Below are 24,822 nucleotides of genomic sequence, written 5' to 3' on the forward strand. Positions count from 1 at the left end.
TTGGGAAGGTGAGGTATGGGAGTTTGGGAAGATGAGGTGTGGGGTGGTATGGGAGATTGGGAAGATTATGTATGGGGTGGGTACGGGATTTTAGGGCAGGTGAGGTATGGGGTGGGTATGGGAGATTGGGAAGGTGAGGTATGGAAGTTTGGGAAGATGAGGTGTGGGGTGGTATGGGAGATTGGCAAGATTAAGTATGGGTGGGTTTTTGGATTTGGGGCAGGTGAGGTATGGGGTTGGTATGGGAGATTGGGAAGGTGGGGTTTGGGAGTTTGGGAAGATGAGGTGTGGGATGGTATGGGAGATTGGGAAGATGAGGTATGGGGTGGATATTGAATTTTGGGAAGGTGCGGTATGGGGTGGGTATGGGAGATTGGGAAGGTGAGGTATGGGAGTTTGGGAAGATGAGGTGTGGGGTGGTATGGGAGATTGGGAAGACGAGGTATGGGAGTTTGGGAAGATGAGGTGTTGGGTGGTATGGGAGATTGGGAAGATGAGGTATGGGGTGGGTATTGGATTTTGGGAAGGTAAGGTGTGGGGTGGGTATGGGAGATTGGGAAGGTGAGGTATGGGGTGGGTATAGGATATTTGGAAGGTGAGGTGTGGGGTGGGTATGGGGTATTGGGAAGGTGAGGTGTGGGGTAGGTATAGGAGATTTGGAAGGTGAGGTGTGGGTCGGGTATGGGAGATTGGGAAGTCGAGGTGTAGGGTGGGAAGGTGAGGTGTGGGGTGGGTGATTGGAAAGGTGAGGTGTGGGGTGGGTATGGGAGATTGGGAAGGTGAGGTGTCGGGTGGATATAGGAGATTGGGAGGTCGAGGTGTGGGTTGGGTGATTAGGAAGGTGAGGTTTGGAGTGGTTGTTGGAGATTGGGATGTGGAGTAGGTATGGGAGACAAGGAAGTTGAGGTGTAGGGTGGGTGATTGGGAAGGTAAGGTGTTAGGTCGGTATGTCCTTAATGCCGACACACGACTCTGCAAATACCATTAATTCACAAAATCATAAACTATATTATGAGTTAATGGTCATGTTAAGAAGCTATTATAAATTTTTTAGAGTCTTCGTGTTTAAAATCATTCCATAAAAATCATTTACTCATGCAAGCAATGAACAGCCTTTATTGTAGCTGTCGACATTACGGCTAAGAATTGTTTGTTATTCATAAGCATTATCCGCTAAATACATCCATTATTACCGATGACTGTTTCACTTCTACTTTAAAGCAAAATAACAATCAGAGCTGAGTTGATTGCAATAATATGTCAGCGCTCTCCAGCCGAGGATATAATTACACAAAAGCACTCTCCAAATGCGTTGGCGAAATATTCCGAATGTTCGCAAATGATATTTCTAGCTGAACGAAAAACTTTGCAATGTATAGTTGATCGGCGAGGCATAGATATCGTGGTCAGATGACAAGAAGGGATCAGCGCATGTGACAGTTTCATTTGTGGTGAGTGTGTCTTTATTTTCCTTGATTTTGATTAAATATCGGTACGAAACCAAATGGAACGCGTGTAATTATAATGATTACTGTACAATGTGGATGGTAAGGGCATATTTCATTATCGATTCGAAACAAGTGCATTACCACATATGATTAAAGTCAGATACTGTTCGACATTCTGCGTGGGTTAATCAAACGCTTCGAACATCACATAGCATAGTTAAATCCAGAGCTTGAACGACGAGCATGTTAACAATCAAATATCGATTACTATTTTAGAGGAATGTAAAAACACTTCGTTAAGTTAAGATTTCTTCAAATCTGAAGAGACCGCCTCCGTGGTCTTGTGGTAGAGCGTCCGCCCGGAGAGCGGAAGGTCCAGGGTTCGATCCCGGGCCGCGTCATACAAAAAGACGTTAAAAGATTGTAAAAGATTGTAATGCGCTCGGCATTAAGGGGCTAAAATAAGGACTGGTCGGCTCGGAGTCAGTATACTGTGTCTGAGTGGGGTATTCATGTTAAACTGCGGCATGGTATCTCAGTGAGCTAGCACTATAAATCGGCATCAGTCCGGACTAGTACAAGCAGCCACACACACACATACACGTGCATGCACGTCACTATATAAGTGCAATAATCTTGGACGCGACGTTAAACCCAATTTCACCTCACCTCAAATCTGAAGAATTCTTGTGAGTAGAAGAAGTTTCTCGCTGACAACATGTGAATAGGAACTAATAAAGGTGGAGATGTGTGACTGTAGTTCACGCTTAAAGTGTGATGGAGGACATATATCAGAGACTGAGATAGCATTGATTGTGTTGTAAAGAGCATCCATCGCCATCATCACCACCATCATCACACATGATTTGATCATTACACGACCATCGTCGTAATCAATATCATCATCAACATCATCATCATTATACATGATGTTATCATCATCATCTAGTCATCATCATCATGCATGATTTTATCATCATCGTCTAGTCATCAGCATCAGCATCTTATAATCGCCATCAATATCACCTTCCTTGTCGCTAGTATTGGTATTTACCTTATTCTCTTCATCTACCAGATGGACGACGCCAACAACCTCTTCACGAACTACTACGACGACTACCTCGGCGTCAACCTCAACTCCTTTAATCAGGTCAGTGTCTAATGATGATGATGATGATGTTGGAGATTTAACGAGCGCTTCCGGTGTTGCAGGATTTCGCACTCGGGGCATGACTAGAACCATATGAGTGAGTGAGCGAGTTGGGTGTAACGCCGCTATTAACAGTATTCCAGTTACCACTTCGTTGAAATCCACGAGCACGGGTATGGTGCTTACAAACCTAGATAGAAACATGTGAAGGAATTATTTTAAAACAAAGTAAATTTGCAAATGTATGCCCCAAAATATTTCCCATGACGGTCGGAAAGGGAAATAAGTGATAACTCAAGAGTAATGGGGTTATTTTGGAATAGGTGCCTGAAAACTAGCTGACGGAATTAATGTGGTAGTGTGATTTTTTAGTTGCTTTCGCTTGTTTGTTTTTTATGGGTAGGGCATTTAGATCCTACCATTTAATTTGGTTTTGATTAGATAATTGCCCAGGTGGTAATAGTTGGAGGAGTTGCTGAATTAAGAGTTTGTTGCGGTGTAAGTTGTAGTGTTTACATTGGAACATGACGTGGTTAATGTTAATGACAGTGAAGGCAGTGGCCTGTACGATGCTTTTTAATTTTGAGCTTATGGCTGTTCAGGTTTGTGTGACCAGTGTGGAGTCTAGTTACATGACTACTATTACCCAAATGGCTACTTTTCCCCACATGACCACTATTCCCCACATGACCACTATTCCCCACATGACTACTATTTCCCACATGGCTACTATTCCCTACATGACCACTATTCCCCACATGACCACTATTCCCCACATGACCACTATTCCCCACATGACCACTATTCCCTACATGACCACTATTCCCCACATGACCACTATTCCCTACATGACCACTATTCCCCACATGACCACTATTCCCTACATGACCACTATTCCCCACATGACCACTATTCCCCACATGGCTACTATTCCCCACATGACTACTATTACCCAAATGGCTACTTTTCCCCACATGACAACTATTCCCCACATGACCACTATTCCCCACATGACTACTATTTCCCACATGGCTACTATTCCCTACATGACCACTATTCCCCACATGACCACTATTCCCCACATGACTACTATTCCCCTCATGACCACTATTCCCCACATGACCACTATTCCCCACATGACTACTATTCCCCTCATGACTACTATTCCCTACATGAACACTATTCCCCACATGACTACTATTCCCCTCATGACTACTATTCCCTACATGACCACTATTCCCCACATGACCACTATTCCCCACATGACTACTATTCCCCTCATGACCACTATTCCCCACATGACTACTATTCCCCACATGACTACTATTCCCCTCATGACTACTATTCCCTACATGACCACTATTCCCCACATGACCACTATTCCCTACATGACCACTATCCCCCACAGTCTAGTTATAGCCCTGTCTGTTAGTTTGTTTTGGTTGCACGTTGAGGCTTTGTGTTGTGGTTTTTTTACTTTTCGTTTAAGGTGTTTTGCTATCGTTGAGTTGTGGTATTTAGATGCCCATTTAGCCCTGAGTTTGCTAAGAATAATTGGCTAATGACTTACTGGATAGTGTTATCGATGTATAAACTCTATATATGCCAACTTGCACAAAAGCCTTTGCAGAACGCTCGACAAAAGTTAATCTAAGTTTCCCGATGTGGAAGTGGTTATGTAAACAAACATGTCCTTTGGCACTATATAATAAATAGTGCAATTCACTCAGGCATTTATACGCTACTTCTTAAGTTATCTTAGTGAAAGACAAATGTCTGAAACAACGAGTATGTTAAGCTTGACATTGTATCGTGAAGAGATTATTGCCCTCATATGTTTCCGTATAATTTATACCATATATTAGTAATAGAAAGCGTATCATGCAAACCTTTTGCAAAAATACACACTGCTTATAATCTCAATTGCCTATCCCACACATGTACTCTGTGATAAGGTCACACCCATGATTATGTGTAAATGGGAACTACAATATATGACCTGCTGCTAGTTAGGCAGTAATTTTAGTTGCTTTAATGGAGGAATTAATACCTTATTTTGTCATTAATATGTTCGGTATGCCGAAAAGTCTGATCAAATCGTTATTGGCAGATACAACAGTTATTCATTACTAAGTTATGTCAATTACAGAGTCCGTTTTATCCAAGATCCGTAATTATTTGGGAATCTACCAAATGGCCGCATTAGTAACTAGTGTGTCTGGGGTTCCTCACTACACACTTTAAAGAAATGTTAAGTCTACAAACACATAAACTTGTGAGACATTTGCATATTTTAGCCGAGCGTGTTTGACGAATCGTTTAACAGTAAACTAAACTGCAGTTTTGAATCGGTGAAAAAGAGGAAGTGGAAAAGACCTTGTGTTGTTCTGTTTGACGCCATTTTAACAAATTACATTACCTTGATACGGTAGTACGATATATGATCACCAACCATGTGTTAAATATGAAATAACATCACTCTCACCTACCGTTATTTTTTCAGATTTTAATAATCAGTATCACTAAAACAAATCTGAACCTTGGAAGTTTAACCACGTGTCAGTATTCCAGCGGATTGTTGCCACTGTTAAGAACGTGAAGATAACAGTAAATACTAATGTCAAGGCATAGCCTTATGGTTGCTCTTTATAATTTCCTACATGCTTCATGTGTGAAGCCCATTTCTGGTGTCCCCCGCCGTGATATTGCTGGAATATTGCTCAAAGCGGCGTAAAACCATACTCACTCCACTCACTCCTACATGCTTCTGTTCCCCACATGGCTACTATTCCAAACTTGGCTACTTTTTCCCACATGACCACTATTCCCCACATGACTACTATTCCCCTCATGACTACTATTCCCTACATGGCTATTTTTCCCCACATGACTACTATTACCCAAATGGCTACTTTTCCCCACATGACCACTATTCCCCACATGACCACTATTCCCGACATGGCTACTATTCCCCACATGATTACTATTACCCAAATGGCTACTTTTCCCCACATAACCACTATTCCCCACATGACTACTATTCCCCACATGACCACTATTCCCCACATGATCACTATTCCTCACATAACCACTATTCCCCACATGACCACTATTCCCTACATGACCACTATTCCCCACATGACTACTATTACCCAAATGGCTACTTTTCCCCACATGACCACTATTCCCCACATGACCACTATTCCCCACATGACCACTATTCCCCACATGACTACTATTTCCCACATGGCTACTATTCCCTACATGACCACTATTCCCCACATGACCACTATTCCCCACATGACTACTATTCCCCTCATGACCACTATTCCCCACATGACTACTATTCCCCTCATGACCACTATTCCCTACACGAACACTATTCCCCACATGACTACTATTCCCCTCATGACTACTATTCCCCACATGGCTATTTTTCCCCACATGGCTACTATTCCCCACATGACTACTTTTACCCAAATGGCTACTTTTCCCCACACGACCACTATTCCCCACATGACTACTATTTCCCACACGGCTACTATTCCCTACATAGCTATTTTTTCCCACATGACTACTGTTTACTGATTGGCTGATATATAAATGAGCCCGGCTTGTGTTGCATTATTGGACTGAACGATGTCATTCGCTTCATATCGTTGTCTACAGTTTCCATTACGCTAATTAAATATCATTCTCTGGTAGTAGTATTTTTAACGTATTTATCTATAAGAATTGACTTCAATATGTTTTGGGGTTTTTTTTAGTTGTAAACGTTGAAACCGGTGAGCGCACTGTGCACATCCGGGCAAACCATTGAAGTCATGTTGAAGTCTATATCACAGGTTTCAAATGTTACGGAAGTTAATAAAGTATTATTGCAGGACTCGCTCCTTTACAACGCACACATGTACTGGACGTGATACATTGCATTCAGACGTCAGGTTAAAATTTTTATGGAAGACAAACTTGTCAGAATCTCGTGACCCAAGACGATGTTTTCACCATTGTTAGCAGTGGTCAATTGGAAGAAAATAGTGAAATTTGAACGAGATGTTGTCATTAATAACTAATAATTTACTGTAACAAATGCTAGTTGTCAGATCTATGTGATATGGTTATATCATGTATAACTTTAAAAAATATCATAAGACGCATTGCCCTATGCCCACGAAAATACAAGGAATCGAACCCCAGAGGAACCAACTCTCACAGGATCAATTCTAAAGCATGCAATTCAGTCTGCAAAGACAGCAATCATTAAATCTCACTGTGCATTTCCGATCATTCTCACAGTTAAGGAGATATCTGTGTTAACACCGTATTTAACTGCTGTGGCATAATTTTCAGATCATTATTCAAAACGGTTTACGAAAATCGACCTCTATTTCCCACGACATGTTGTTGTCGAAATCCACGCCCAGTTGTCCTAGTCCAGGGTTGTTGAAGGGAGCCGTGCTGGAGATTCTCACAGTATGCAAATAACACCAAAATAGCCAACTCACGTCAAGTAATTCTTAATACGTGCAATGGTGTAATGGTGGTATGTAACCTTTGAATCAAATACCACTCATTTTGAGAATCACTCCTCTAGGGTTCGTATAAATATAGATCTCATTATGTCATTTCAAATGAGTATTACGGCACGGCCCGTGCGTTTCGGAACGCGATACTGTGCAGGTGTTACGCACAATTTCCCTGCATATTGGCGTTGCTTGTTATGATTGAGTGCCAATAATTGCCATTGATTTGTTTTAATTCCTCATTGGGGATTCAGAGGTAGGTCCGAACCCAAGGACCCCATTCCTGTAGGAAGTTTCTTCGTTGTTTCACGCCACAATCAGCAATGTTCCAGCTATATAACGACGGTCTGAAAATAACCGAGTCTTTGCCAGGCAAACCAGTGGTTGATAGCAGGAGCAGCACCCCCGCCTTCGGGATGTGATGGCAGCAACCAACCACGCCTGATCCAGTCGCCTTGAGGGGCGGTCGGATAGCCTAGTGATTAAAGCGTTCGCTCGTCACGCCGAAGACCCGGGTTCGATTCCCTTTATGGGTACAATGTGTGAAGCCCATTTCTGGTGTCCCCCGCCGTGATATTGCTGGAAAATTGCTAAAAGCGGCGTAAAGCCATAGTCACTCACTCACCCCAGTCGCCTGGGTATCGGTTTATCGGTATCTGGTCGCCACGGGGCTGTGTCGACTTATCAGGATTGGGGCTTTATAACGTATGACCTGCAAAGATGTGTCATCGTACCCGTGAAGATCTGGGTTAGAACAGGTCTTCAGCAGCCAATGCTTGTCGTTACAGGCGACTATGCTTGTCGTGAGAGGCGACAAACGGGATCGGGTCAGACTTGGTTGATACATGTCATTGTATCACAATTGCGTAGATCGATGCTCATGATGTCAATTACTGGATTGTCTGGTCCAGACTCGATTATTTCCAGACCGCCGCCATATAGCTGGAATATTGCTGAGTGCGGCGTTAAACCCAAAACAAACAAACAAACAAAGCTAATACCATGGATGTTTGGTCATGCTATCGGCCATTGGTCTGCTTGACTCGGCCGCCGTGATATTGCTGAATATGGCAAACTGCTATAATTATATTTTGGAAGTGTGACCTTATGTTGAATTTAATCTGATTGTTTCCAATTGCGGGGCAGAATAACATTCACTAACTCCACTTTATTACTCTTTCCAGGACGTCATTGACAACGACACCTTCTACTACGACGATGTTGAAACTCTCGAGGGAGACCAGCCAATCGAAACGACGCTACACATTGTTCTCGCGTTTTTCATCACCATCATCAACCTCCTCGTCATCTGTGTCATCATCAGTGACAAATCGCTTCGAACATCGCCCAAATACATCCATGTTCTCAACTTGACCTTTGCTGACCTCATTTATTCTGTGGCGGTGCTCCCTCTATTGGCAGAGTTCAACATTAGAGACAAATGGATTCACTTCTGCGAACTCAAGTTATTTGCCGAACTGTTCGACTCGAGCTTCCACCCGGCGTTCACCTGGCTAGCGCTCAGCGTGTTGAATATTGTCATCCTATTCACAGTTTGCACAACCCTATTTGACAAACGTTCCAAACGTCCCTACATCGCAATGGCGTTAATGCTCCTCCCGTGGGCGATGACTTGTCTGGGCTTTATCCCGTTATACCGCGTTATAATAGAGCCCCTCGTTTTAAGAGGCCATCCCTGTATGTATACAATATCGCCACAACGCCACGTGGCTCTTCTTCTGCTGACCTATCCTTTAATGTGTCTGTTTTTAGTGATGACGTCATTTCTGACAGTAGTACTTGTCTTGTACAGAAGAAATGTTTCTCTTTGCGGCTCATTGTGCGGAAAAACGTTTCCGTCAAGGGGAGACAACCGCGTGCCACGCGGTGACCCGGAAGATGAGCGGCGTGAGTTCATGTTTGACGTGTTGCTCGTCAGCATACTGACAGTCATGCTCAGTTTTCCCGTTTTCGCATTGCAGATGTATTTTAAGTTAAAGAACGGGGATCGCAATTGTTCCAGCGATGAGGAATGTGACATGTATATATTAGGAAGCCGAATAGTACACTTTCTTCACGTATCTCGGAGCGCCGTGATCCCCGTGGTATGGTTTCTAGGCAAAGATTTTCGTTATGGCTTCATCCAACTTATGAAATGCGGCAAAACCAAAGAAATCAAACAGGATCTCTGATGGTGAACCATAAGCGGTTTATTTATTAATATTTAATAATTTATTAATATACCCGAGAAAAATGGAAAGATTTATTACCCTTTGGCAGCCCATCATCAGCATGTGGCCATGCTTCTGAGCTTTTGAGCATTGCACCTTTAGCGACGTGTGTGTGTGTGGCTGCTTGTAGTAGTACGGCCTAATTTCAGTTTCATAGTGCTAGGCCACTGAGATACCATGCCGCAGCTAACATGAATACCTCACTGTGACACAGTATACTGACTCCAAGCCGACCAGTCCTTGTTTCATCTCCATAGTGCCGAGCACCAGGCAGGGTAACATTAGGTACCCTTTTTTAACATATTTTGGTGTGACGCGGTCGGAGATCGAACAACCGACATTCCCTACTCCAGGCAGACGCTCTACCCACGTCACCACGGAGGCAGTCCAAGTTACAGTGAACAAAGTTGAACGTTTCACTGTGTATAAAGGGGCACGGGTGACCCAGTCGTCTAAGGCGCCGCGATTCGCTGTGCAGAGTTGCGTCCCATTGGCACGCCAGAAATCTATGATTGTGGGTTCGAATCTCGGTTCGCCCCGATTATGTGTCCAGGTTTGTCAGCACCATACCCGTGCTCGTGGGTTTCACCGAAGTGGTAAACGTCCGTGACCTGCATCACTTCGGTCTTTCCTCCCACATTAAGCTGACACGCCGTGATATAACTGGAATAATGTTAAAAGCTGCGTTAAACTCACTCACTCACTCACTGTGTATAAAGTTGCCTGTGTTATACTAATTTATGTAGTTATTATTTCCATTATTGCTTGCGGGGCACTGGGGCCAAGTGGACTACGGCATTACAGAATTACCCCCCTTAGCCATGTCAGGATCTTCAGTTCCATCTCAATCGCCATCCTTCATCCTAACCATGTTCGCTGTTCATTGTAAACATGAACACATATGTGTCTCTTTGGGTTGTTTCACTTTCGGCTGTTCAAAGGGGCGATAACCCCATCTCACTCCAGCATTGTGGCATGCCGTTTGTGAATTTGTCTTGCATGCAATCAAATCAGTCCTGCGTAATCGATGCATTTATTTGAGTTTGTCACTACTATTGCAAATAAACATCTTTTACAAACGTTATTGGTAGAAATGTATTCTTTTAAAATGACAGTAACCTCAAATGGTTATTAATGCGTTTAAATTCATTTTTTCAATCGTTTCGGTAGAAATCGTCATCCGGCTACCTGACTTCTAACCTGCTTCACGTGGCTAGAACTATAATGTTTGGGGTTTCGGTTTTTAACGCCACTTAAACAACATTACATTTATATCACAGCACGTCAGCTTGACGTGGGAGTAAAACCGGAAGTGATGTTGGTCTTCGATGTTTACCACATTGGTGAAACCCACGAGCACGGGTATGGTGCTAACAAACCTAGTACTATAATCAAGGTAAACTGGGATTCAAACCCAAAATCATAGGTTCCTGGTGCGTCTAAAGGACGCATCTCAGCTCTGCGAAGTGCGGCGCCTTAGACGATTTGGTTCACTGGTAAAATACCCTTCGCAAAGCCCAAATTACCCTAAATTGCATTCTTTATCTAATCAGTTGATGCACTATTTTGTTTGCCAAGTGATGACATTTAATGTCAGAAACTTTTAAAAACTCGCTCGCCGCATCTTTTATTCTTTAAAAAGAATCAGACGATTAAACTGGTGTGGCCTCGAGGTTTGATCGTCGAGGTTTGTTCTATCATTAGGATCGGCTAGTCACATCTGGCCTGTCTGATTGCGTGTCAAGGTGCACCGACGGAGTGGTTTGTTGCCCATGTTATCGTCCACTTGTTTAGCTGGTCTGATTTAGGTGAGGTGAAATGGGGTTTCACGATTATTACACATATATAGCGACCTGCATGTACGTGTGTGAGTGCGGCTGCTTGTTCTATGTCCGGAATAATGCCGAGTTTATAGTGCCAGCCCACTGAGACACCATACCGCAGTTTAAAATAAATACGCCACAGTATACTGACTCCGATCTGACCAGTCCTTGTTTTAGCCCATTAATGCCGAGCTCCAGGCAGGGTAACAACAAGTACCATCTTTTAACGTTGTTTGGTATGAATCGAAACCTCGAACTTCCGCTCTCCGGGCAGTTGCCCAACCACTAGACCACGGAGGCGGTCTTGGTTTAAAATTATGCAGAAGAAATAGTGCAGGAGACTTTATTTGTCATCATTCTAACATGATTCTGTTACACTGAAGGTCTCTAGCCCGGTTTTAAGTTATACTAACACTACTGAAAAATTAATTGTTTTAAATTTGATCTGGTTTGTTTATGACTGAGTTGTGATACTTACCCGACCATTTTACTGTTCTTTGTGGTCAAGTATTTAATCATAATTAACTAATTCAGCCATACTTAGGGTTGCTCCGTTGGCAATGAGGCTCATTTCCACCAGTAAATCATCACGTTAATGTGAACTAATTACCATCTCGGTTGATGTAATCAGAGCTGTCACCGTGAGCGATTATGTTGGCAGGCATGGACAGGGAAGAGTAACAGAAGTAAGTCAGGTTCAGGTTCAGTTCGGGGTGGAGAGATAGGCATTCTTAGTATGTGTTACTGTTCTGGAGTTACAACTGGTACATCTTCAAAATAACTAAACTCCTGTTATTCAATAATTTTGGGGAGAAATATATTAGTTCGGCATTTATTTTCACCGTTTCTACAACCTGTCACCCCTACAATGGGAAGTTTCATGTTGATAGTCTTAAACCTGAATAATATTATTACACTGACCACTACCTCGTTTCGGAATATTTGTATTTAAGCTGACCTATGTACGCAAATGTAATTACGCGTTCCAAAAGCCAATTTTGAAGCCTTCATGCCATCGTGACATACATAAACCTTCCTATTCTGAAATTTGACTTTTACATTTGAAATAAAATTAAAAAAAGATATATCGAATCTGCAGTGACACGACCTGGCATTTCAAAACATAAAAGGTTTATCTCCTAATTCAACTGAGTGACTTATCAGTTGTAGGTTTACACCGGATGTTAGTCTATTTCCTGTCCAGCGTTAAAAAGAATTGAAAAGCGTTGTGTTCCACTCTAATGTGAGCCGCGTTTCCATTCTGTTTGGGGTATATACACTTATTCACGTTTTCGTCAAATTATTCGGTAACTTCAACCAGGTCGCCATGGAGAACACAGCAAACTGACATGGCTGAAGTTAATTATTCCAAATTATTGTATATTGTTACACAAAGTATATAAATGTCACGTAGAATTATACTTGACACGTCACATTTGGCTGTACACGTTGGTTAATGTCAGGCAGGTTATTATGGGTGGTGTTTGCTTCATGCACAGTACGGGGGACAGACGACGCACGAACACACGACGGAGAAGAGGCTGTTGATCATTTCTCTAATTCAAGGTAAGAAAACAGCTGACCAGATTCTTTCTTTGTCATCTACACATGAGCAGTAAAGCTTATATTCTGTGACTACACAGACTATACTTAGAAACGCTGTACATACCAACTAATGCGTTTCATAGGACAAGTCATCATATGTTTTAATGCGTTTCACAGGACAAGTCATCATATGTTTTGATGCGTTTCATAGGACAAGTCAAATGTTTTTATGCGTTCATAGGACAAGTCATCATAATTATATTATTATGTTTTAATGCATTTCATAGGAAAGTCATCATATGTTTTTACGTTGACAGATATAAGTACTGTATACTGCAATGTGCAGTTAGTAAAAGTCACTGAAGGTGCAGTCACACTGTACTATTTCATGAATACAATTTGTTGTATCATATAGTGACAAAGTTACGTCAGTGATCATATTTAGATATAATTATGCATAAAGATTCAGAACAAAATATTCTCCACAAGACTGTATGACAAGAGGGATGACTTCAACTTTCCAATAGTCAACTATCCCTCTATGTCGAGCAATATTCCTGCAGCTCCAGCCTTTGGTGCCTACATTTCACAACTTTTGAGGTACAATCGAGCATACTCTTTCTATGGAACTTTCAAAGAACGTCATACGACTCTTGCTCAAACGTTGTTTGATCAAGGTTACAACATTCAAGGCCTCAATAAAGCTTTCCAAACGTTTTATGTTAGACATGTGGATGACATTTCCATATTTGATGCATCAGTGACAAAAATAATGTCCGATGCAATTCCAAATTTGGACTTGTGCCATATGTTTTTACCCGTGTTTATTCAGAACAATTGACTTGACTTTGCATGTGTTTGTGACGGGTGCAGGCGGCCAGGATACGCTCACCATTCCGCAAACGGCTGGTAACATCCCTGTTTGATGGTGATTATGGACGCATGCTCACGATATGGTCGGAACTGTACAATCGACTCTGCTCTTGACGGAGATTTTCGCGTGTCAGTTTAGTGTGTGAGGAAAGCCTGAGTGAGTGAGTGAGTGAATTGGGTTTAACGCCGCTTTTAACATTATTCCAGTTATATCACGGCGTGTCAGCTTAATGTGGGAGGAAAGCCCGAAGTGATGCAGGTCTCAGACGTTTACCACTTCGGTGAAACCCACGAGCACGGGTATGGTGCTGACAAACCTAGAAACATAATTGGGGCGAACCGGGATTCGAACCTACAATCATAGGTTTCTGGCGTGCCCAAGGGACGCAACTCTGCACAGCGAATCGCGGCGCCTTAGACGACTGGGCCACCCGTGCCCCCGAGGAAAGCCTGAAGTGACGCAGGTCTTAGACCCCTCTGGTGTTACCAACGAGTACACGTTTGGTGCTGACAAACCTAGAAACATAATCAGAGCGAACCGAGATTTGAATCCACCATCAGAGGATCCTGACACGCCCAAGGGACACAACCCTGCGCAGGGAATTTAGGCGCGTTTAATTAATTTCTTATACTTACTTGATGCACGGTGTGGGTAGATGCCTTTTATATTCAATTATTCTTCTCTTTTAAATTACAATTATTCACAATGATATAAATTTATATTCTCATGAACTGTACAGGGAATTTCTCAGGAGGGAACGAATGCGCGTTCGAACAAATCCTTTCTCAATGTATTTTAAGGGAGAGTGTGTGTATGTTCTCATCGTTCATCTCATGTAACAGTACATAAGAAGTGACTTTTTATTCTAAGGGTGGGCTTTAGGCAGTGTGATGGTAACGCAATTCGATGTGCAGATTTACGCCCCTTAGTCTGAGAGGGGCATTCATGTTAAACTGCGGCGTGGTATCTCAGTGAGCTAGCACTATAAACCGGCATTAGTCCGGACTAGTACAAGCAGCCACACAAACACACACACGTACATGCACGTCGCTATAGAAGTGCAATAATCTTGAACGCAACGTTAAACCCCATTTCACCTCACTTCACCGAACAAGCACAAGCAGCCACACACACACCCGTGCATGCACGTCGCTGTATAAGAGCGATAATCTTGAACGCGACGTTAAACACCGTTTCACCTCACCCAGTCAAAAGTTAGCTGGTGTGCATATTCGACAAACATACCCATTTCCCTACTTTTAGGCCCATTGCCTGAATGGTTGGGACTCTTCTATACTAAACACGACTCATAGAGAATGTTTTGCTTTTCAGATGGGAGACGATGGAAGATATCAAATGAAGGTAATGTGTACACCATAACCCAAGCTGGACCACGTCACTGCATGATGAATTCATCGTAACAGGATCATTGACGGTCGCAATGTATAGATAAAATAACGGGGATTTCTTTATGGAATCATATGCTAGGGCTTCTTTGCATTGAGAACGCGTGAAAGGTAAATCTATGTCTCAAGATGGTCATTGGCAGAAATTTTGAAAAAAATCCATTTGTTCCAGTAAATACTGATTTTTTTAACAATCCTGTTCCTCAGCCAGCCTAGTGATCTCGCACCTCAAAGTATAAGTCGGTGCCCGTATAATAACATCTTCCCGAGGCAAAGGAGTTAACTGACTATAAAAATCCAGTTTCCACCCTTGCCGAACTAGGCTGGTATTATGGAGTTACGTTTTGTCTGGACTAACGAGTCTATGCATAGTCCAATCAAAATCGCGCACCGAAATCAAAATCCGGTTCGTAAACTGTCGTGCAGATTTCGATCGATTGCAGGGTTTGCAAAGCATGTGCTTCGCCAATTCGTTGTCAGCAGATATTTTCCAAATCCTTTCATGTTTTTAATCAAGGTGATCACGTGATTTGATGCATTTCGCGATGTAAGACCCGTTTTATCACAATATAGATCTTGATTATCGATCAGATAGTCCTGACTGGGCGCCACCATTTTGTGTGAAGCAAACGCAAGTGATACGAGAGGTGGAATCTGATTGGTCCATAGGAGAGGCTTAGAAGGGACATAATTGGTAATAGCCACTGGTGGCGCAACGATCGAGCCAAGTAATTCCAGCCTAGTTCGGCAAGGGTGGAAACTGGACTTTTAAAGTCAGTTAACTCCCTTGCATCGGGAAGATGATATAATAAGCAACTAGCTTATACTTTTCTGTCCAATATAGCTTCCATATCTTTTGGGCGTAGGGTGCCACTAAGTCTCTATGACATTTCCACTGATTTACAGCCATCGGATGACAGCATGATGAGCGCAGAGGCCACGGTACAGATGGTACACCTGTGGTTAATGGTCGGCGCTTTGATGATTGCAGTGCTCAGGCACTGGACGATGTGAGGCCACGTGTAAGTATTGTCCTTCAGTAACATTGACATTGCGATGTTCAACTCACTCACTCTCCCGTACATACTTAAGGGACGAAAGCTATGTATGTTTGTTCCGAAACAGCATTAGGCCATTCTTGTTAGTTTGTCATGTCCAAAGCCATTTGGGGCGGTCGGGTAGCCCAGTGGTGAAAGTGTTCGCTCGTCACGCCGAAGACCCGGGTTCGATTCCCGACATGAGTACAATGTGTGACGCCCATTTCTGGGGCCCCCGCCGTGATATTGATGGAATATTTCTAAAAGCGGCGTATAACCATACTCACTCACTCACTCACTCACTCACTCCAAAGCCATGTGGCCATCAATCCTGCCGGGCAAAAGAAGTATGCACCTATGTTGATGGTGGCTAAATATTAAACAAGCTAGAAATGGTTTGGTTTTTCTATTCGAAGGGGATGTATTTGATACGGTTATCAAAGTTATGTTTTGGACCTAAGTTTGCACTGTTTCGACGACTGCTTTCAGCCTAGTATCGCTTTGATAACTTTTGAAATGTTTTGATCAAATCCAATTTTCAAGTGTATACTTTCTTTTGCCCGTCAGTGTATAATAATCCAGACATTACGACCGGGAACCATCGTAATCACCAGAACGGGGAAACCATCCGTTTTATATAATTTTGAAATTGGTGGAAAATCCGTAATTTGGATGTTATTTACTTCAGAAGAGGTGGGAGAAATAAACACCACAAACACTACCTTGGTTGAGAAACAATTAATAAGTTGTCTGTTGGAAAATGGTACGATAATGGTTCGCAAGTTTGATCTTGTAAGTGTGACCTCTTGAGGTCAAAGTGGAGTGGTCACTCCATCCAAATAAGACTACCTGATATATCTTATCGTCTTTTTCTCGCTCGTTGGTGCAATGTGATTGGATGGGTTTTTTAGCGTCGTGTCATTCGATTCGTTTCAAACTGTAGTAGCGGATGTGTCCTGGGTATTTCTCATAATAAATCGACGTCCAAATGAAACTGTACCAATACTCCGAGAAACTCCTGAAGAACAACCAAAATATGTGGCACGTTCAAAAGATATAACCCCAGTTGGAGTGGGGTTTGGGCATGTTGTGAAAAACTTATTACACTCCAAAACAACAGAAACTGTTTGAGTAACAGTGACCCAAAACACATGGGGGTCAATGAGATGATCAACATTATCACTGTCAAGACCTGTACGACAGTATGAAAAGTGTCTGCAAAGTCAATAAACACTGGATTAATGGCGAGTATGTCCACCTCGTGCATCATTTCACGCCACAACACGTCGCCGCTTCGATGACATCAAGCGCCGGATGACATTAGTGGGAATCCATTGCCATTCATAAAGATGAGATTGGTCCATGTCCTGACGGTTGATTGGTGGGACTCGTCGCCTTCTCATTTGCCTGTCCAGATGACCCCACATTTGGTTCGATGGGGTTCATGTTAGAAGAACATGCAGGTCATTGCAGAACAGGAATGTGGGTGTTGTTGGGGAAGTCCGTCTCAGGACGGACCGCACAACTTCATCTCGATACCTCCGTGTATTAATGTCGCTTCCAGTGACAACCAACCTTGTTTTCAAGTCCCCAGACCAAGACAATGCTCCTTCATACGCATGAATAACCTGTGTAGCTCGTGCTTTTTCCTTTGTATCGTTTCGTTTGGATGTCACCAAAGAATTGATAGATAAATTTACACTGGATTATCGAGGACGACCAGAAGGTAAAACCGAAAATATTCCCAGAGTTACATCCCTTCTGCCACAGGAAATACCTTTTTTTCAAAACGGGATATTTATATAGTCAGAGTTATACATTGGGGGACATTATAACCTATCGGATCTCCTTTTGAGCACGGGCTGGAGATGAGGAACACACACAGTACAGGTGACTTTAACGTCGCCAACTCCAAACAACCTTCGGTGCGGTCGGGTAGCCTAGTGGTTAAAGCGTTCGCTCGTCACGCCGAAGACCCGGGTTCGATTCCCGACATGGGTACAATGTGTGAATTCCATTTCTGGTGTCCCCCGCCGTGATATTGCTGGAATATTGCTAAAAGCGGCGTAAAACCATACTCACTCACTCACTCACTCACTCACTCACTCACTCACTCACCCAAACAACCTTCAGTCAACTCACGAGAGACTCCTCCAGTTTGTTTTGTTTTGTTTTGAGATGTGTCAGTGTCATTATCGTTCTGCAGTAATCTTTTAATTTGTTTTGATGCAGTGACGCAGATCCATCAACAACTGACGTCCTACATCAGACGCTATGGGGTCTACCATCGATGGATACTTACGCTCCTCACATACATAAACAGTCATGAATGAATATCTTTGTTTCCTTGTATTGTTTCCAAAGGTCATATGATGAACCGATTAGAGTGAGTGAGTCAGTGAGTATGGTTTTACGCCGCTTTTAGCAATATTCCAGCAATATCACGGCAGGGGACACCAGAAATGGGCTTCACACATTGTACCCATTTCGGGAATCGAACCCGGGTCTTCGGCGTGACAAGCGAACGCTTTATCCACTGGGCTACCCGACCGCCCTGAACCGATTAGAACCTACACCGACATGTCGCTCCTAATTATAATAAAGAAGTTGTTCATCCATATATCTTATCCTCACTTAGAACTCCAACTTCTTAATGCCTTATTGACTCTTGTTCTTTATATAGAATATCAGGGCATGACAAGGTCCAGTGCAATAACGATTGTACGTTAATAGTAGTTCGTAAAGCCCGTGACACTGAGGTTAGTATGTGACGTCATGGGCCTCAAAGCGATCCCATGTCGTCCCTGAATATGTGATGACACTGTATGTATCAGGTATGAGTGAGTGGGTAAGGTTTAACGCAATCTTTTAAAGGAATTCCAGCTTCATGTGGGGGGAAAGCCGGAAGTGCTGCAGGTCCTGGAAGTTTACATTATTACTCAAATAGTAAAACCCACGAGCCCTGTTATGCTGATGAGCAATACAAGATCATCACACGCCAGACAAAGGGACGCAACCCCGAGAGAGTTGCGGCGCCACAGAGGACTGGGCCCCGCGTGCACCTGTGTTACATGATTCGGTACATGTATCAACGTAGCATACCGTCGATGTTCACTCTATCAATCACTGGTTTGCCTGATCGCCTTCCTACTTAAAGAGGGATAATACCCCATGATGTGGTGCCCAAGCCCAGTATAGGTTTAGACAATGTAACTAGTGCCTCGACTGAAGCTGAAATCGTGTCTAATTGTGTGGAATTAGGGCAATATTTAACTGATAGATGTATATACGTCATACGGGTTGAGCTAGCGGACAAACATAGGGAAGTTTATATCAATGTGTGTCGGTTTGATGTGGGAGTATTTCGGTTATGTCACGGTGTGTCAGCTTGATGTGGGAGGAAATCCTGAAGTGATGCAGATGTTAGATGTTTACCACTTCGGTGAAAACCCACGAGCATGGAAAGTCCAGAAATATAATCAGAGGGATTCGAACCTATGCCGATAGGCTTTAAGCAACTTTGCCACCGAGACCCTATATCAGAATAAAAACACGATTGAAGTCCTTTATAGTTATAAAGCTACTGACATTTCAACAGATATTGACATATGGAATCCTTTTAGGACAATTTACATTCCCCCAAATAGTAAGCAGTTTGTTGTTTCATGGAATAAATGGATATCTGTACCAAAAGACGAACGCGTGAAGATCCGGGTTAGAGTTCGCTGACCTGGTTAATGCATGGCATTGTATCCCAATTGCGTAGAACGATGCACATGATGTCAATCACTGGATTTTCTTGTCCAGACTCGATTATATACAGACCGCCGTCAAATAACTGGAATATAACCGAGTGCGGCATTTAACAACAAACAAACAAACAAACCAAAAGACGAATAGAATATGAACGATCCATCATAGAATTTATACGTCGTTAAATGAGAAACGAAAATCTCCGCCACTCTAATTTATTTGACGATTGTTCAAACAAACATATAGGTTATTGAACATCATGGAGAATTAGCGTGATATATTTACTGATCGTGATTGCTTTTAGAACATTTAGAATATTTACACATATTTAAAAACTAACTACAACTTCTAAAATATACGACATATATACAGCCAACGCGTATATACTCGCGTGACAAGTACGTTTTAACCATGGCTTCTTGCAACTCGCGTCATATGCACAGATGAATAAACTGAAATGCTGAAAAATGAGGCATACAATATTTGGGGAAGCGCTCGAAGAGGCAAAATACTCAGATTTTCACTGTGTGATTGTACGTCGCTTCAGTGACTCACTGTTACCCCTATCTCAACTTTCAACATCATTTTATGGACAAAGTGTCCGTACTATCAGTGTGGAAAAGGTAGCAAGTTGGCTGAAATGCTTGAAATAGACCAAGGGCATAGCGCTCGAAGAGGCAAAACACTGAGATTCCCACAGTTTGATTGTCAGTCGCTTCAGTGACGAGCTATTGCCCTTGTCTCAACATTCAACACCAGTGTGTGGGCAAAGTGTCCGCACTACCCGTACAGGAAAGGTAGCAAGTTGGCTGTTTCATGTTTTGTCTGCATCAATTGTTCCGTCCATGTCACCAAAAAATCGTATCTTGAGTTTCTTCCACTTTCGTGGCCAAAACACGTGGAAAACTCACTCCACATTTACAATAAAGCAATCATCCCTTTATCTCAAAAAACGTGATTCTCATCCCGGCAGAGTCTTTCTTTAAATTTAACACCATTATTCGAGGTCGCACGTTATGTCCTTTTTCAGTCTGTTGCTAGCGTGATGTTCAAGAACAAACGCCTCTTCCGATCCGGTTATCAGACCTGGGCCCCGTTCCTCAAAGCGATCTCAGCACTAAGGTGATCGTAACTCCCATACTTTAACATAGGCTTACGATCATCGTAGCGCTAAGATCGCTTGGAGGAACAAGGCCCAGTTCTGTTATTAAGTTAGGCAGGATTGCATTCGATGCTACAGCTTCGTTTTATCATACAACTTCTAAATGCCACTGAAAGACTAGTGGATCCTGCATGGATAGGTGATACTGACCAGCATCAACGAACTCAACACGGTCAAGATGTCTTCGACTGTACAACAACGTCCAAATGCCACTTATACAAACTGACTACTGTTTGTCGAAATTGATATCAACGTGCGACCCATATCTCTTATACTAAGGACCATGTGAGAATGTTGCGACGAGAAGTAAGAACAATTAATTTCTGCTCACAAGGGCTACTGATTTTGCAGATCTCTGTATCCAATGTTTGTCACTGTCATCGCTGCTGCGACATTGAACCGCTGTCTACAGTTGAGCTTGTCTTTAACGGCTTGACGGATGTCAGGGAAGAGCAGCCACATAACAGGAAGAAAGCCTCCTCTTGTCGTTTCCATGGTGGCGAACAGCATGAACATCCAGCCAAGCCCTTTAGGAGGGTGAATTGAGTTAGTGAAAAACAAAACGTTCACTAACTGATCTGGTATCATCATGATCAACATAGCAACAGTTGGGATGACAAAATACATTGGTCGTTCCACCATTGTTGTCTCAGACAGGACATTGCGGGCCAAGGTCTCGCGAGGACACGTTCCTGATTTCCGGAAGATGATGAAAAATGCGCAGAAGATAACCAAAGATATCGCCGGGATGAAGAAACAGACGAAACACATAGCGACCTCATACTCATTTTCCAAATACAGTGGACAAAAGACGCTGTTTGACGGTTTGACATCTCTTAAATGGGTGAATATCATTGGTAGAGCGACTACACAGAACAGGAGCACCGGCAGGGGTAGCAACACTGCATGGACGACCTTGTCACCCAGGGGAGATAACTTTCGAAAGGAAAATCCCATCAGTACAACAAAATATGTAGCATTGAGGAGCACGAGGTACCATGAGGTGAGAAAGACATCTGCGAACACGCCGAGTAACTGCAAGAGGAAATGGAAAGGACATCCAAGATCCCAGGTTTTGTTGATGGCAGAGTGTGAGAAGAAGGCGTTGACAAGAACACCGTTGGTCATATCGCAGATGGAGATACAGACAATGAGTTGTATTCTGAGCTGAGTGCGGAGGTGAGCAGACGACAACAGCACCATTGTGAGCACGAGGTTGGAGAGGGCGATCCAGGCTGTGTTGATTGGTCCCAACACGGAGAAGACGTCCATGCCCTTGTTGCTGCTTGAGAAGTTGTGTTCGCCGATGGTGATGGTGAGGTTGTTTAGGTCCATTTTGATCCCAAGAGCTGAAACAGAAAGGGACATGACTTAATCAAATGAATGTTTTATTCATAATTAAACCATAATCAAGACGTCGTGCGATTATTCCTACAGTTAATTCAGTGACTAAACTGGCTTTTTCTGAACAGGCAGTTTTAAGTACAGTAAATCCCGTTTATAACGAACAGGCTTAAAACGAAATGACGGATAAAACGAACTGTTTTTTGTTAGTCCCGTCAATTTTAGTATTTTTGCTGTATATATGCGCATGACGAACTTCGGCTATAACGAACTAAAACTATTGGTCCAATTGAGTTTGTTATAACCGTAGTTTACTGTAAAACGATTTCAGAGGAATTTCAGAGGAATTATATATCAACCAGCACATGGTTAAGTCGGAGAAATCACTCGAATGTGTTGATTCCGAAAGTAGACTCATTTGTCGACCTGAGTCTGATCACCCGATACTCATTTGTCGATCACGGTATGACCACCCGGTACTCATTTGTCGATCAGGGTATGACCACCCGGTACTCATTTGTCGATCGCGGTATGACCACCCGATACTCATTTGTCGATCACGGTATGACCACCCGGTACTCATTTGTTTATCTGAGTCTGACCACCCGATACTCATTTGTCGACCACAGTATGACCACCCGATACTCATTTATCGATCACAGTATGACCACCCGATACTCATTTGTCGACCTGAGTCTGACCAGCCGATACTCAATTGTCGACCTGAGTCTGATCACCCGATACTCATTTGTCTACCTGAGTCTGACCACCCGGTACTCATTTGTCAACAAGAGTCTGACCACCCGATACTCATTTGTCGACCTGAGTCTGACCACCCGATACTCAATTGTCGACCTGAGTCTGATCATCCGATACTCAATTGTCTACCTGAGTCTGACCACCCGGTACTCATTTGTCAACAAGAGTCTGACCACCCGATATTCATTTGTCGACCTGAATCTGACCACTCGGTACTCATTTGTCGATCTAAGTCTGACCACCCGATACACAATTGCCGACAAGAGACTGACCACCCGATACTCATTTATCGACAAGGATTGGATAATGGGGACCTCTTCTCTCCTGGAATCCAATGGGGGTAACATGATATGGTACAATCATAAACTACAGTTGACCCCAACATATTTTAGGCATTTCGATATTAAACACACAAACTAACCTTGACTTGTCCCAGAACGATAGTAGCTGTAGCGCTGCGGGATGTTTTTGTTGTGATGACGTTGGGAGTGTGCAGCGCGAGTGATGTGTCCCGCTCTCAGTCAAAGCCATAGGGGTCATATCTACAATGAACGGCCGTATGAGTTCGACTGTGGACATACCGTAGTCACTCATCTTTACACGATGCCTATTAACCTAGATTGAGTGAGTGAGTGAGGAGGGTTTTACGCCGCTTTGAACATTATTTCACTTGATGTGATATTGACCCACATCACAGCAACGGGAGCAGCTACTTCACGAACGGCCTTCACGCCTCATTGGTTGAAGGTCACAGTGACATAATACAGTAATGGTTAGTTTGTAATCCTTTGTTATTAATGAGATAGACCCAGTTATTTAAAACAAATAACAATTTCTCCAAAGACTGCAAAATTGTTGCAGTAAATTACTTTCCTGACGACCTACACAGTGGTCTTTTTTATCTGTGGTGTCAGCAACCTGATCGCGAGAGTATGACCTTCAGAACGACGTTGACCAATGACAAGAACTTAAAACATTCCCAGGGCTATCTGTGTAGCATGATATACCTGATATTTCAGCGTTTAATGGTTTAAAAGAAACGTTCCAATGATACAATTCAGCTAAACGTACAATAGACAGCGAATGGGAGTGTGTAATTGAAGTCTAGGGATCGACAGGGAACTTGTAATTGAAGTCTAGGGGTCCACAGGGAGCTTGTTATTAAAGTCTAGGGATCGACAGGGAGATTGTAATTGAAGTCTAGGGGTTGACAGGGAGCTTATAATTGAAGTCTAGGGATCGACAGGGAACTTGTAATTGAAGTCTAGGGGTTGACAGGGAGCTTGTAATTGAAGTCTAGGGGTCGCCAGGGAGCTTGTAATTGAAGTCTATGGATCGACAGGGAGCTTGTAATTGAAGTATAGGGGTTGACAGGGAGCTTGTAATTGAAGTCTAGGGATCGACAGGGAGCTTGTTATTGAAGCCTAGGGATCGACGGGGGGCTTGTAATTGAAGTCTAGGGGTCGACAGGGAGCTTGTAATTGAAGTCTAGGGGTCGACAGGGAGCTTGTAATTGAAGTCTAGGGATCGACAGGGAGCTTGTTATTGAAGCCTAGGGATCGACAGGCAGCTTGTAATTGAAGTCTAGGAGTCGACAGGGAGCTTGTTATTGAAGTCTAGGGGTTGACAGGGAGCTTGTAATTGAAGTCTAGGGATCGACAGGGAGTGTGTAATTGAAGTCTCGGGATCGACGGGGGGCTTGTAATTGAAGTCTAGGGATCGACAGGGAGCTTGTAATTAAAGTCTAGGGATCGACGGGGGGCTTGT

The 24,822-nt window shown here is 43.1% G+C and overlaps 2 protein-coding genes across 4 annotated transcripts in view; one reads left to right on the forward strand and one right to left on the reverse strand.

Moving 5' to 3' along the window:
* Window positions 1-24,822, forward strand: part of LOC124134091 (integumentary mucin C.1-like) — a 39,991-nt gene that overhangs the window by 8,406 nt on the left and 6,763 nt on the right. The window contains exons 1-3 of one of the 3 annotated variants that reach the window (XR_007222269.1): window positions 1,237-1,451; window positions 2,524-2,598; window positions 8,306-9,468. Coding sequence is in view for 2 of the 3 variants with exons in the window: in XM_046498733.2 (XP_046354689.1) it covers window positions 2,524-2,598; window positions 8,306-9,313 (1,083 nt within the window). In the remaining variant the exon portion in view is untranslated. Of the gene's footprint in view, window positions 1-1,236; window positions 1,452-2,523; window positions 2,599-8,305; window positions 9,907-24,822 lie in introns of those variants that run through there. The other 2 variants (XM_046498733.2, XM_046498734.2) reach the window with 2 other exon arrangements.
* On the reverse strand, window positions 19,999-23,601 carry LOC124134089. Its single transcript, XM_046498732.2, has 2 exons — window positions 23,477-23,601; window positions 19,999-22,301 (listed from the first exon to the last, which is right to left on the reverse strand). The coding sequence occupies exon 2, from the start codon at window positions 22,285-22,287 to the stop codon at window positions 21,289-21,291; it is 999 nt and encodes a 332-aa protein (XP_046354688.2). The 5' UTR covers window positions 22,288-22,301; window positions 23,477-23,601; the 3' UTR covers window positions 19,999-21,288.

Source organism: Haliotis rufescens, unplaced genomic scaffold (assembly GCF_023055435.1).
Source record: "Haliotis rufescens isolate VD_foot unplaced genomic scaffold, xgHalRufe1.0.p SCAF_1, whole genome shotgun sequence".
Classification (NCBI taxonomy): Eukaryota; Metazoa; Mollusca; class Gastropoda; order Lepetellida; family Haliotidae; genus Haliotis; species Haliotis rufescens.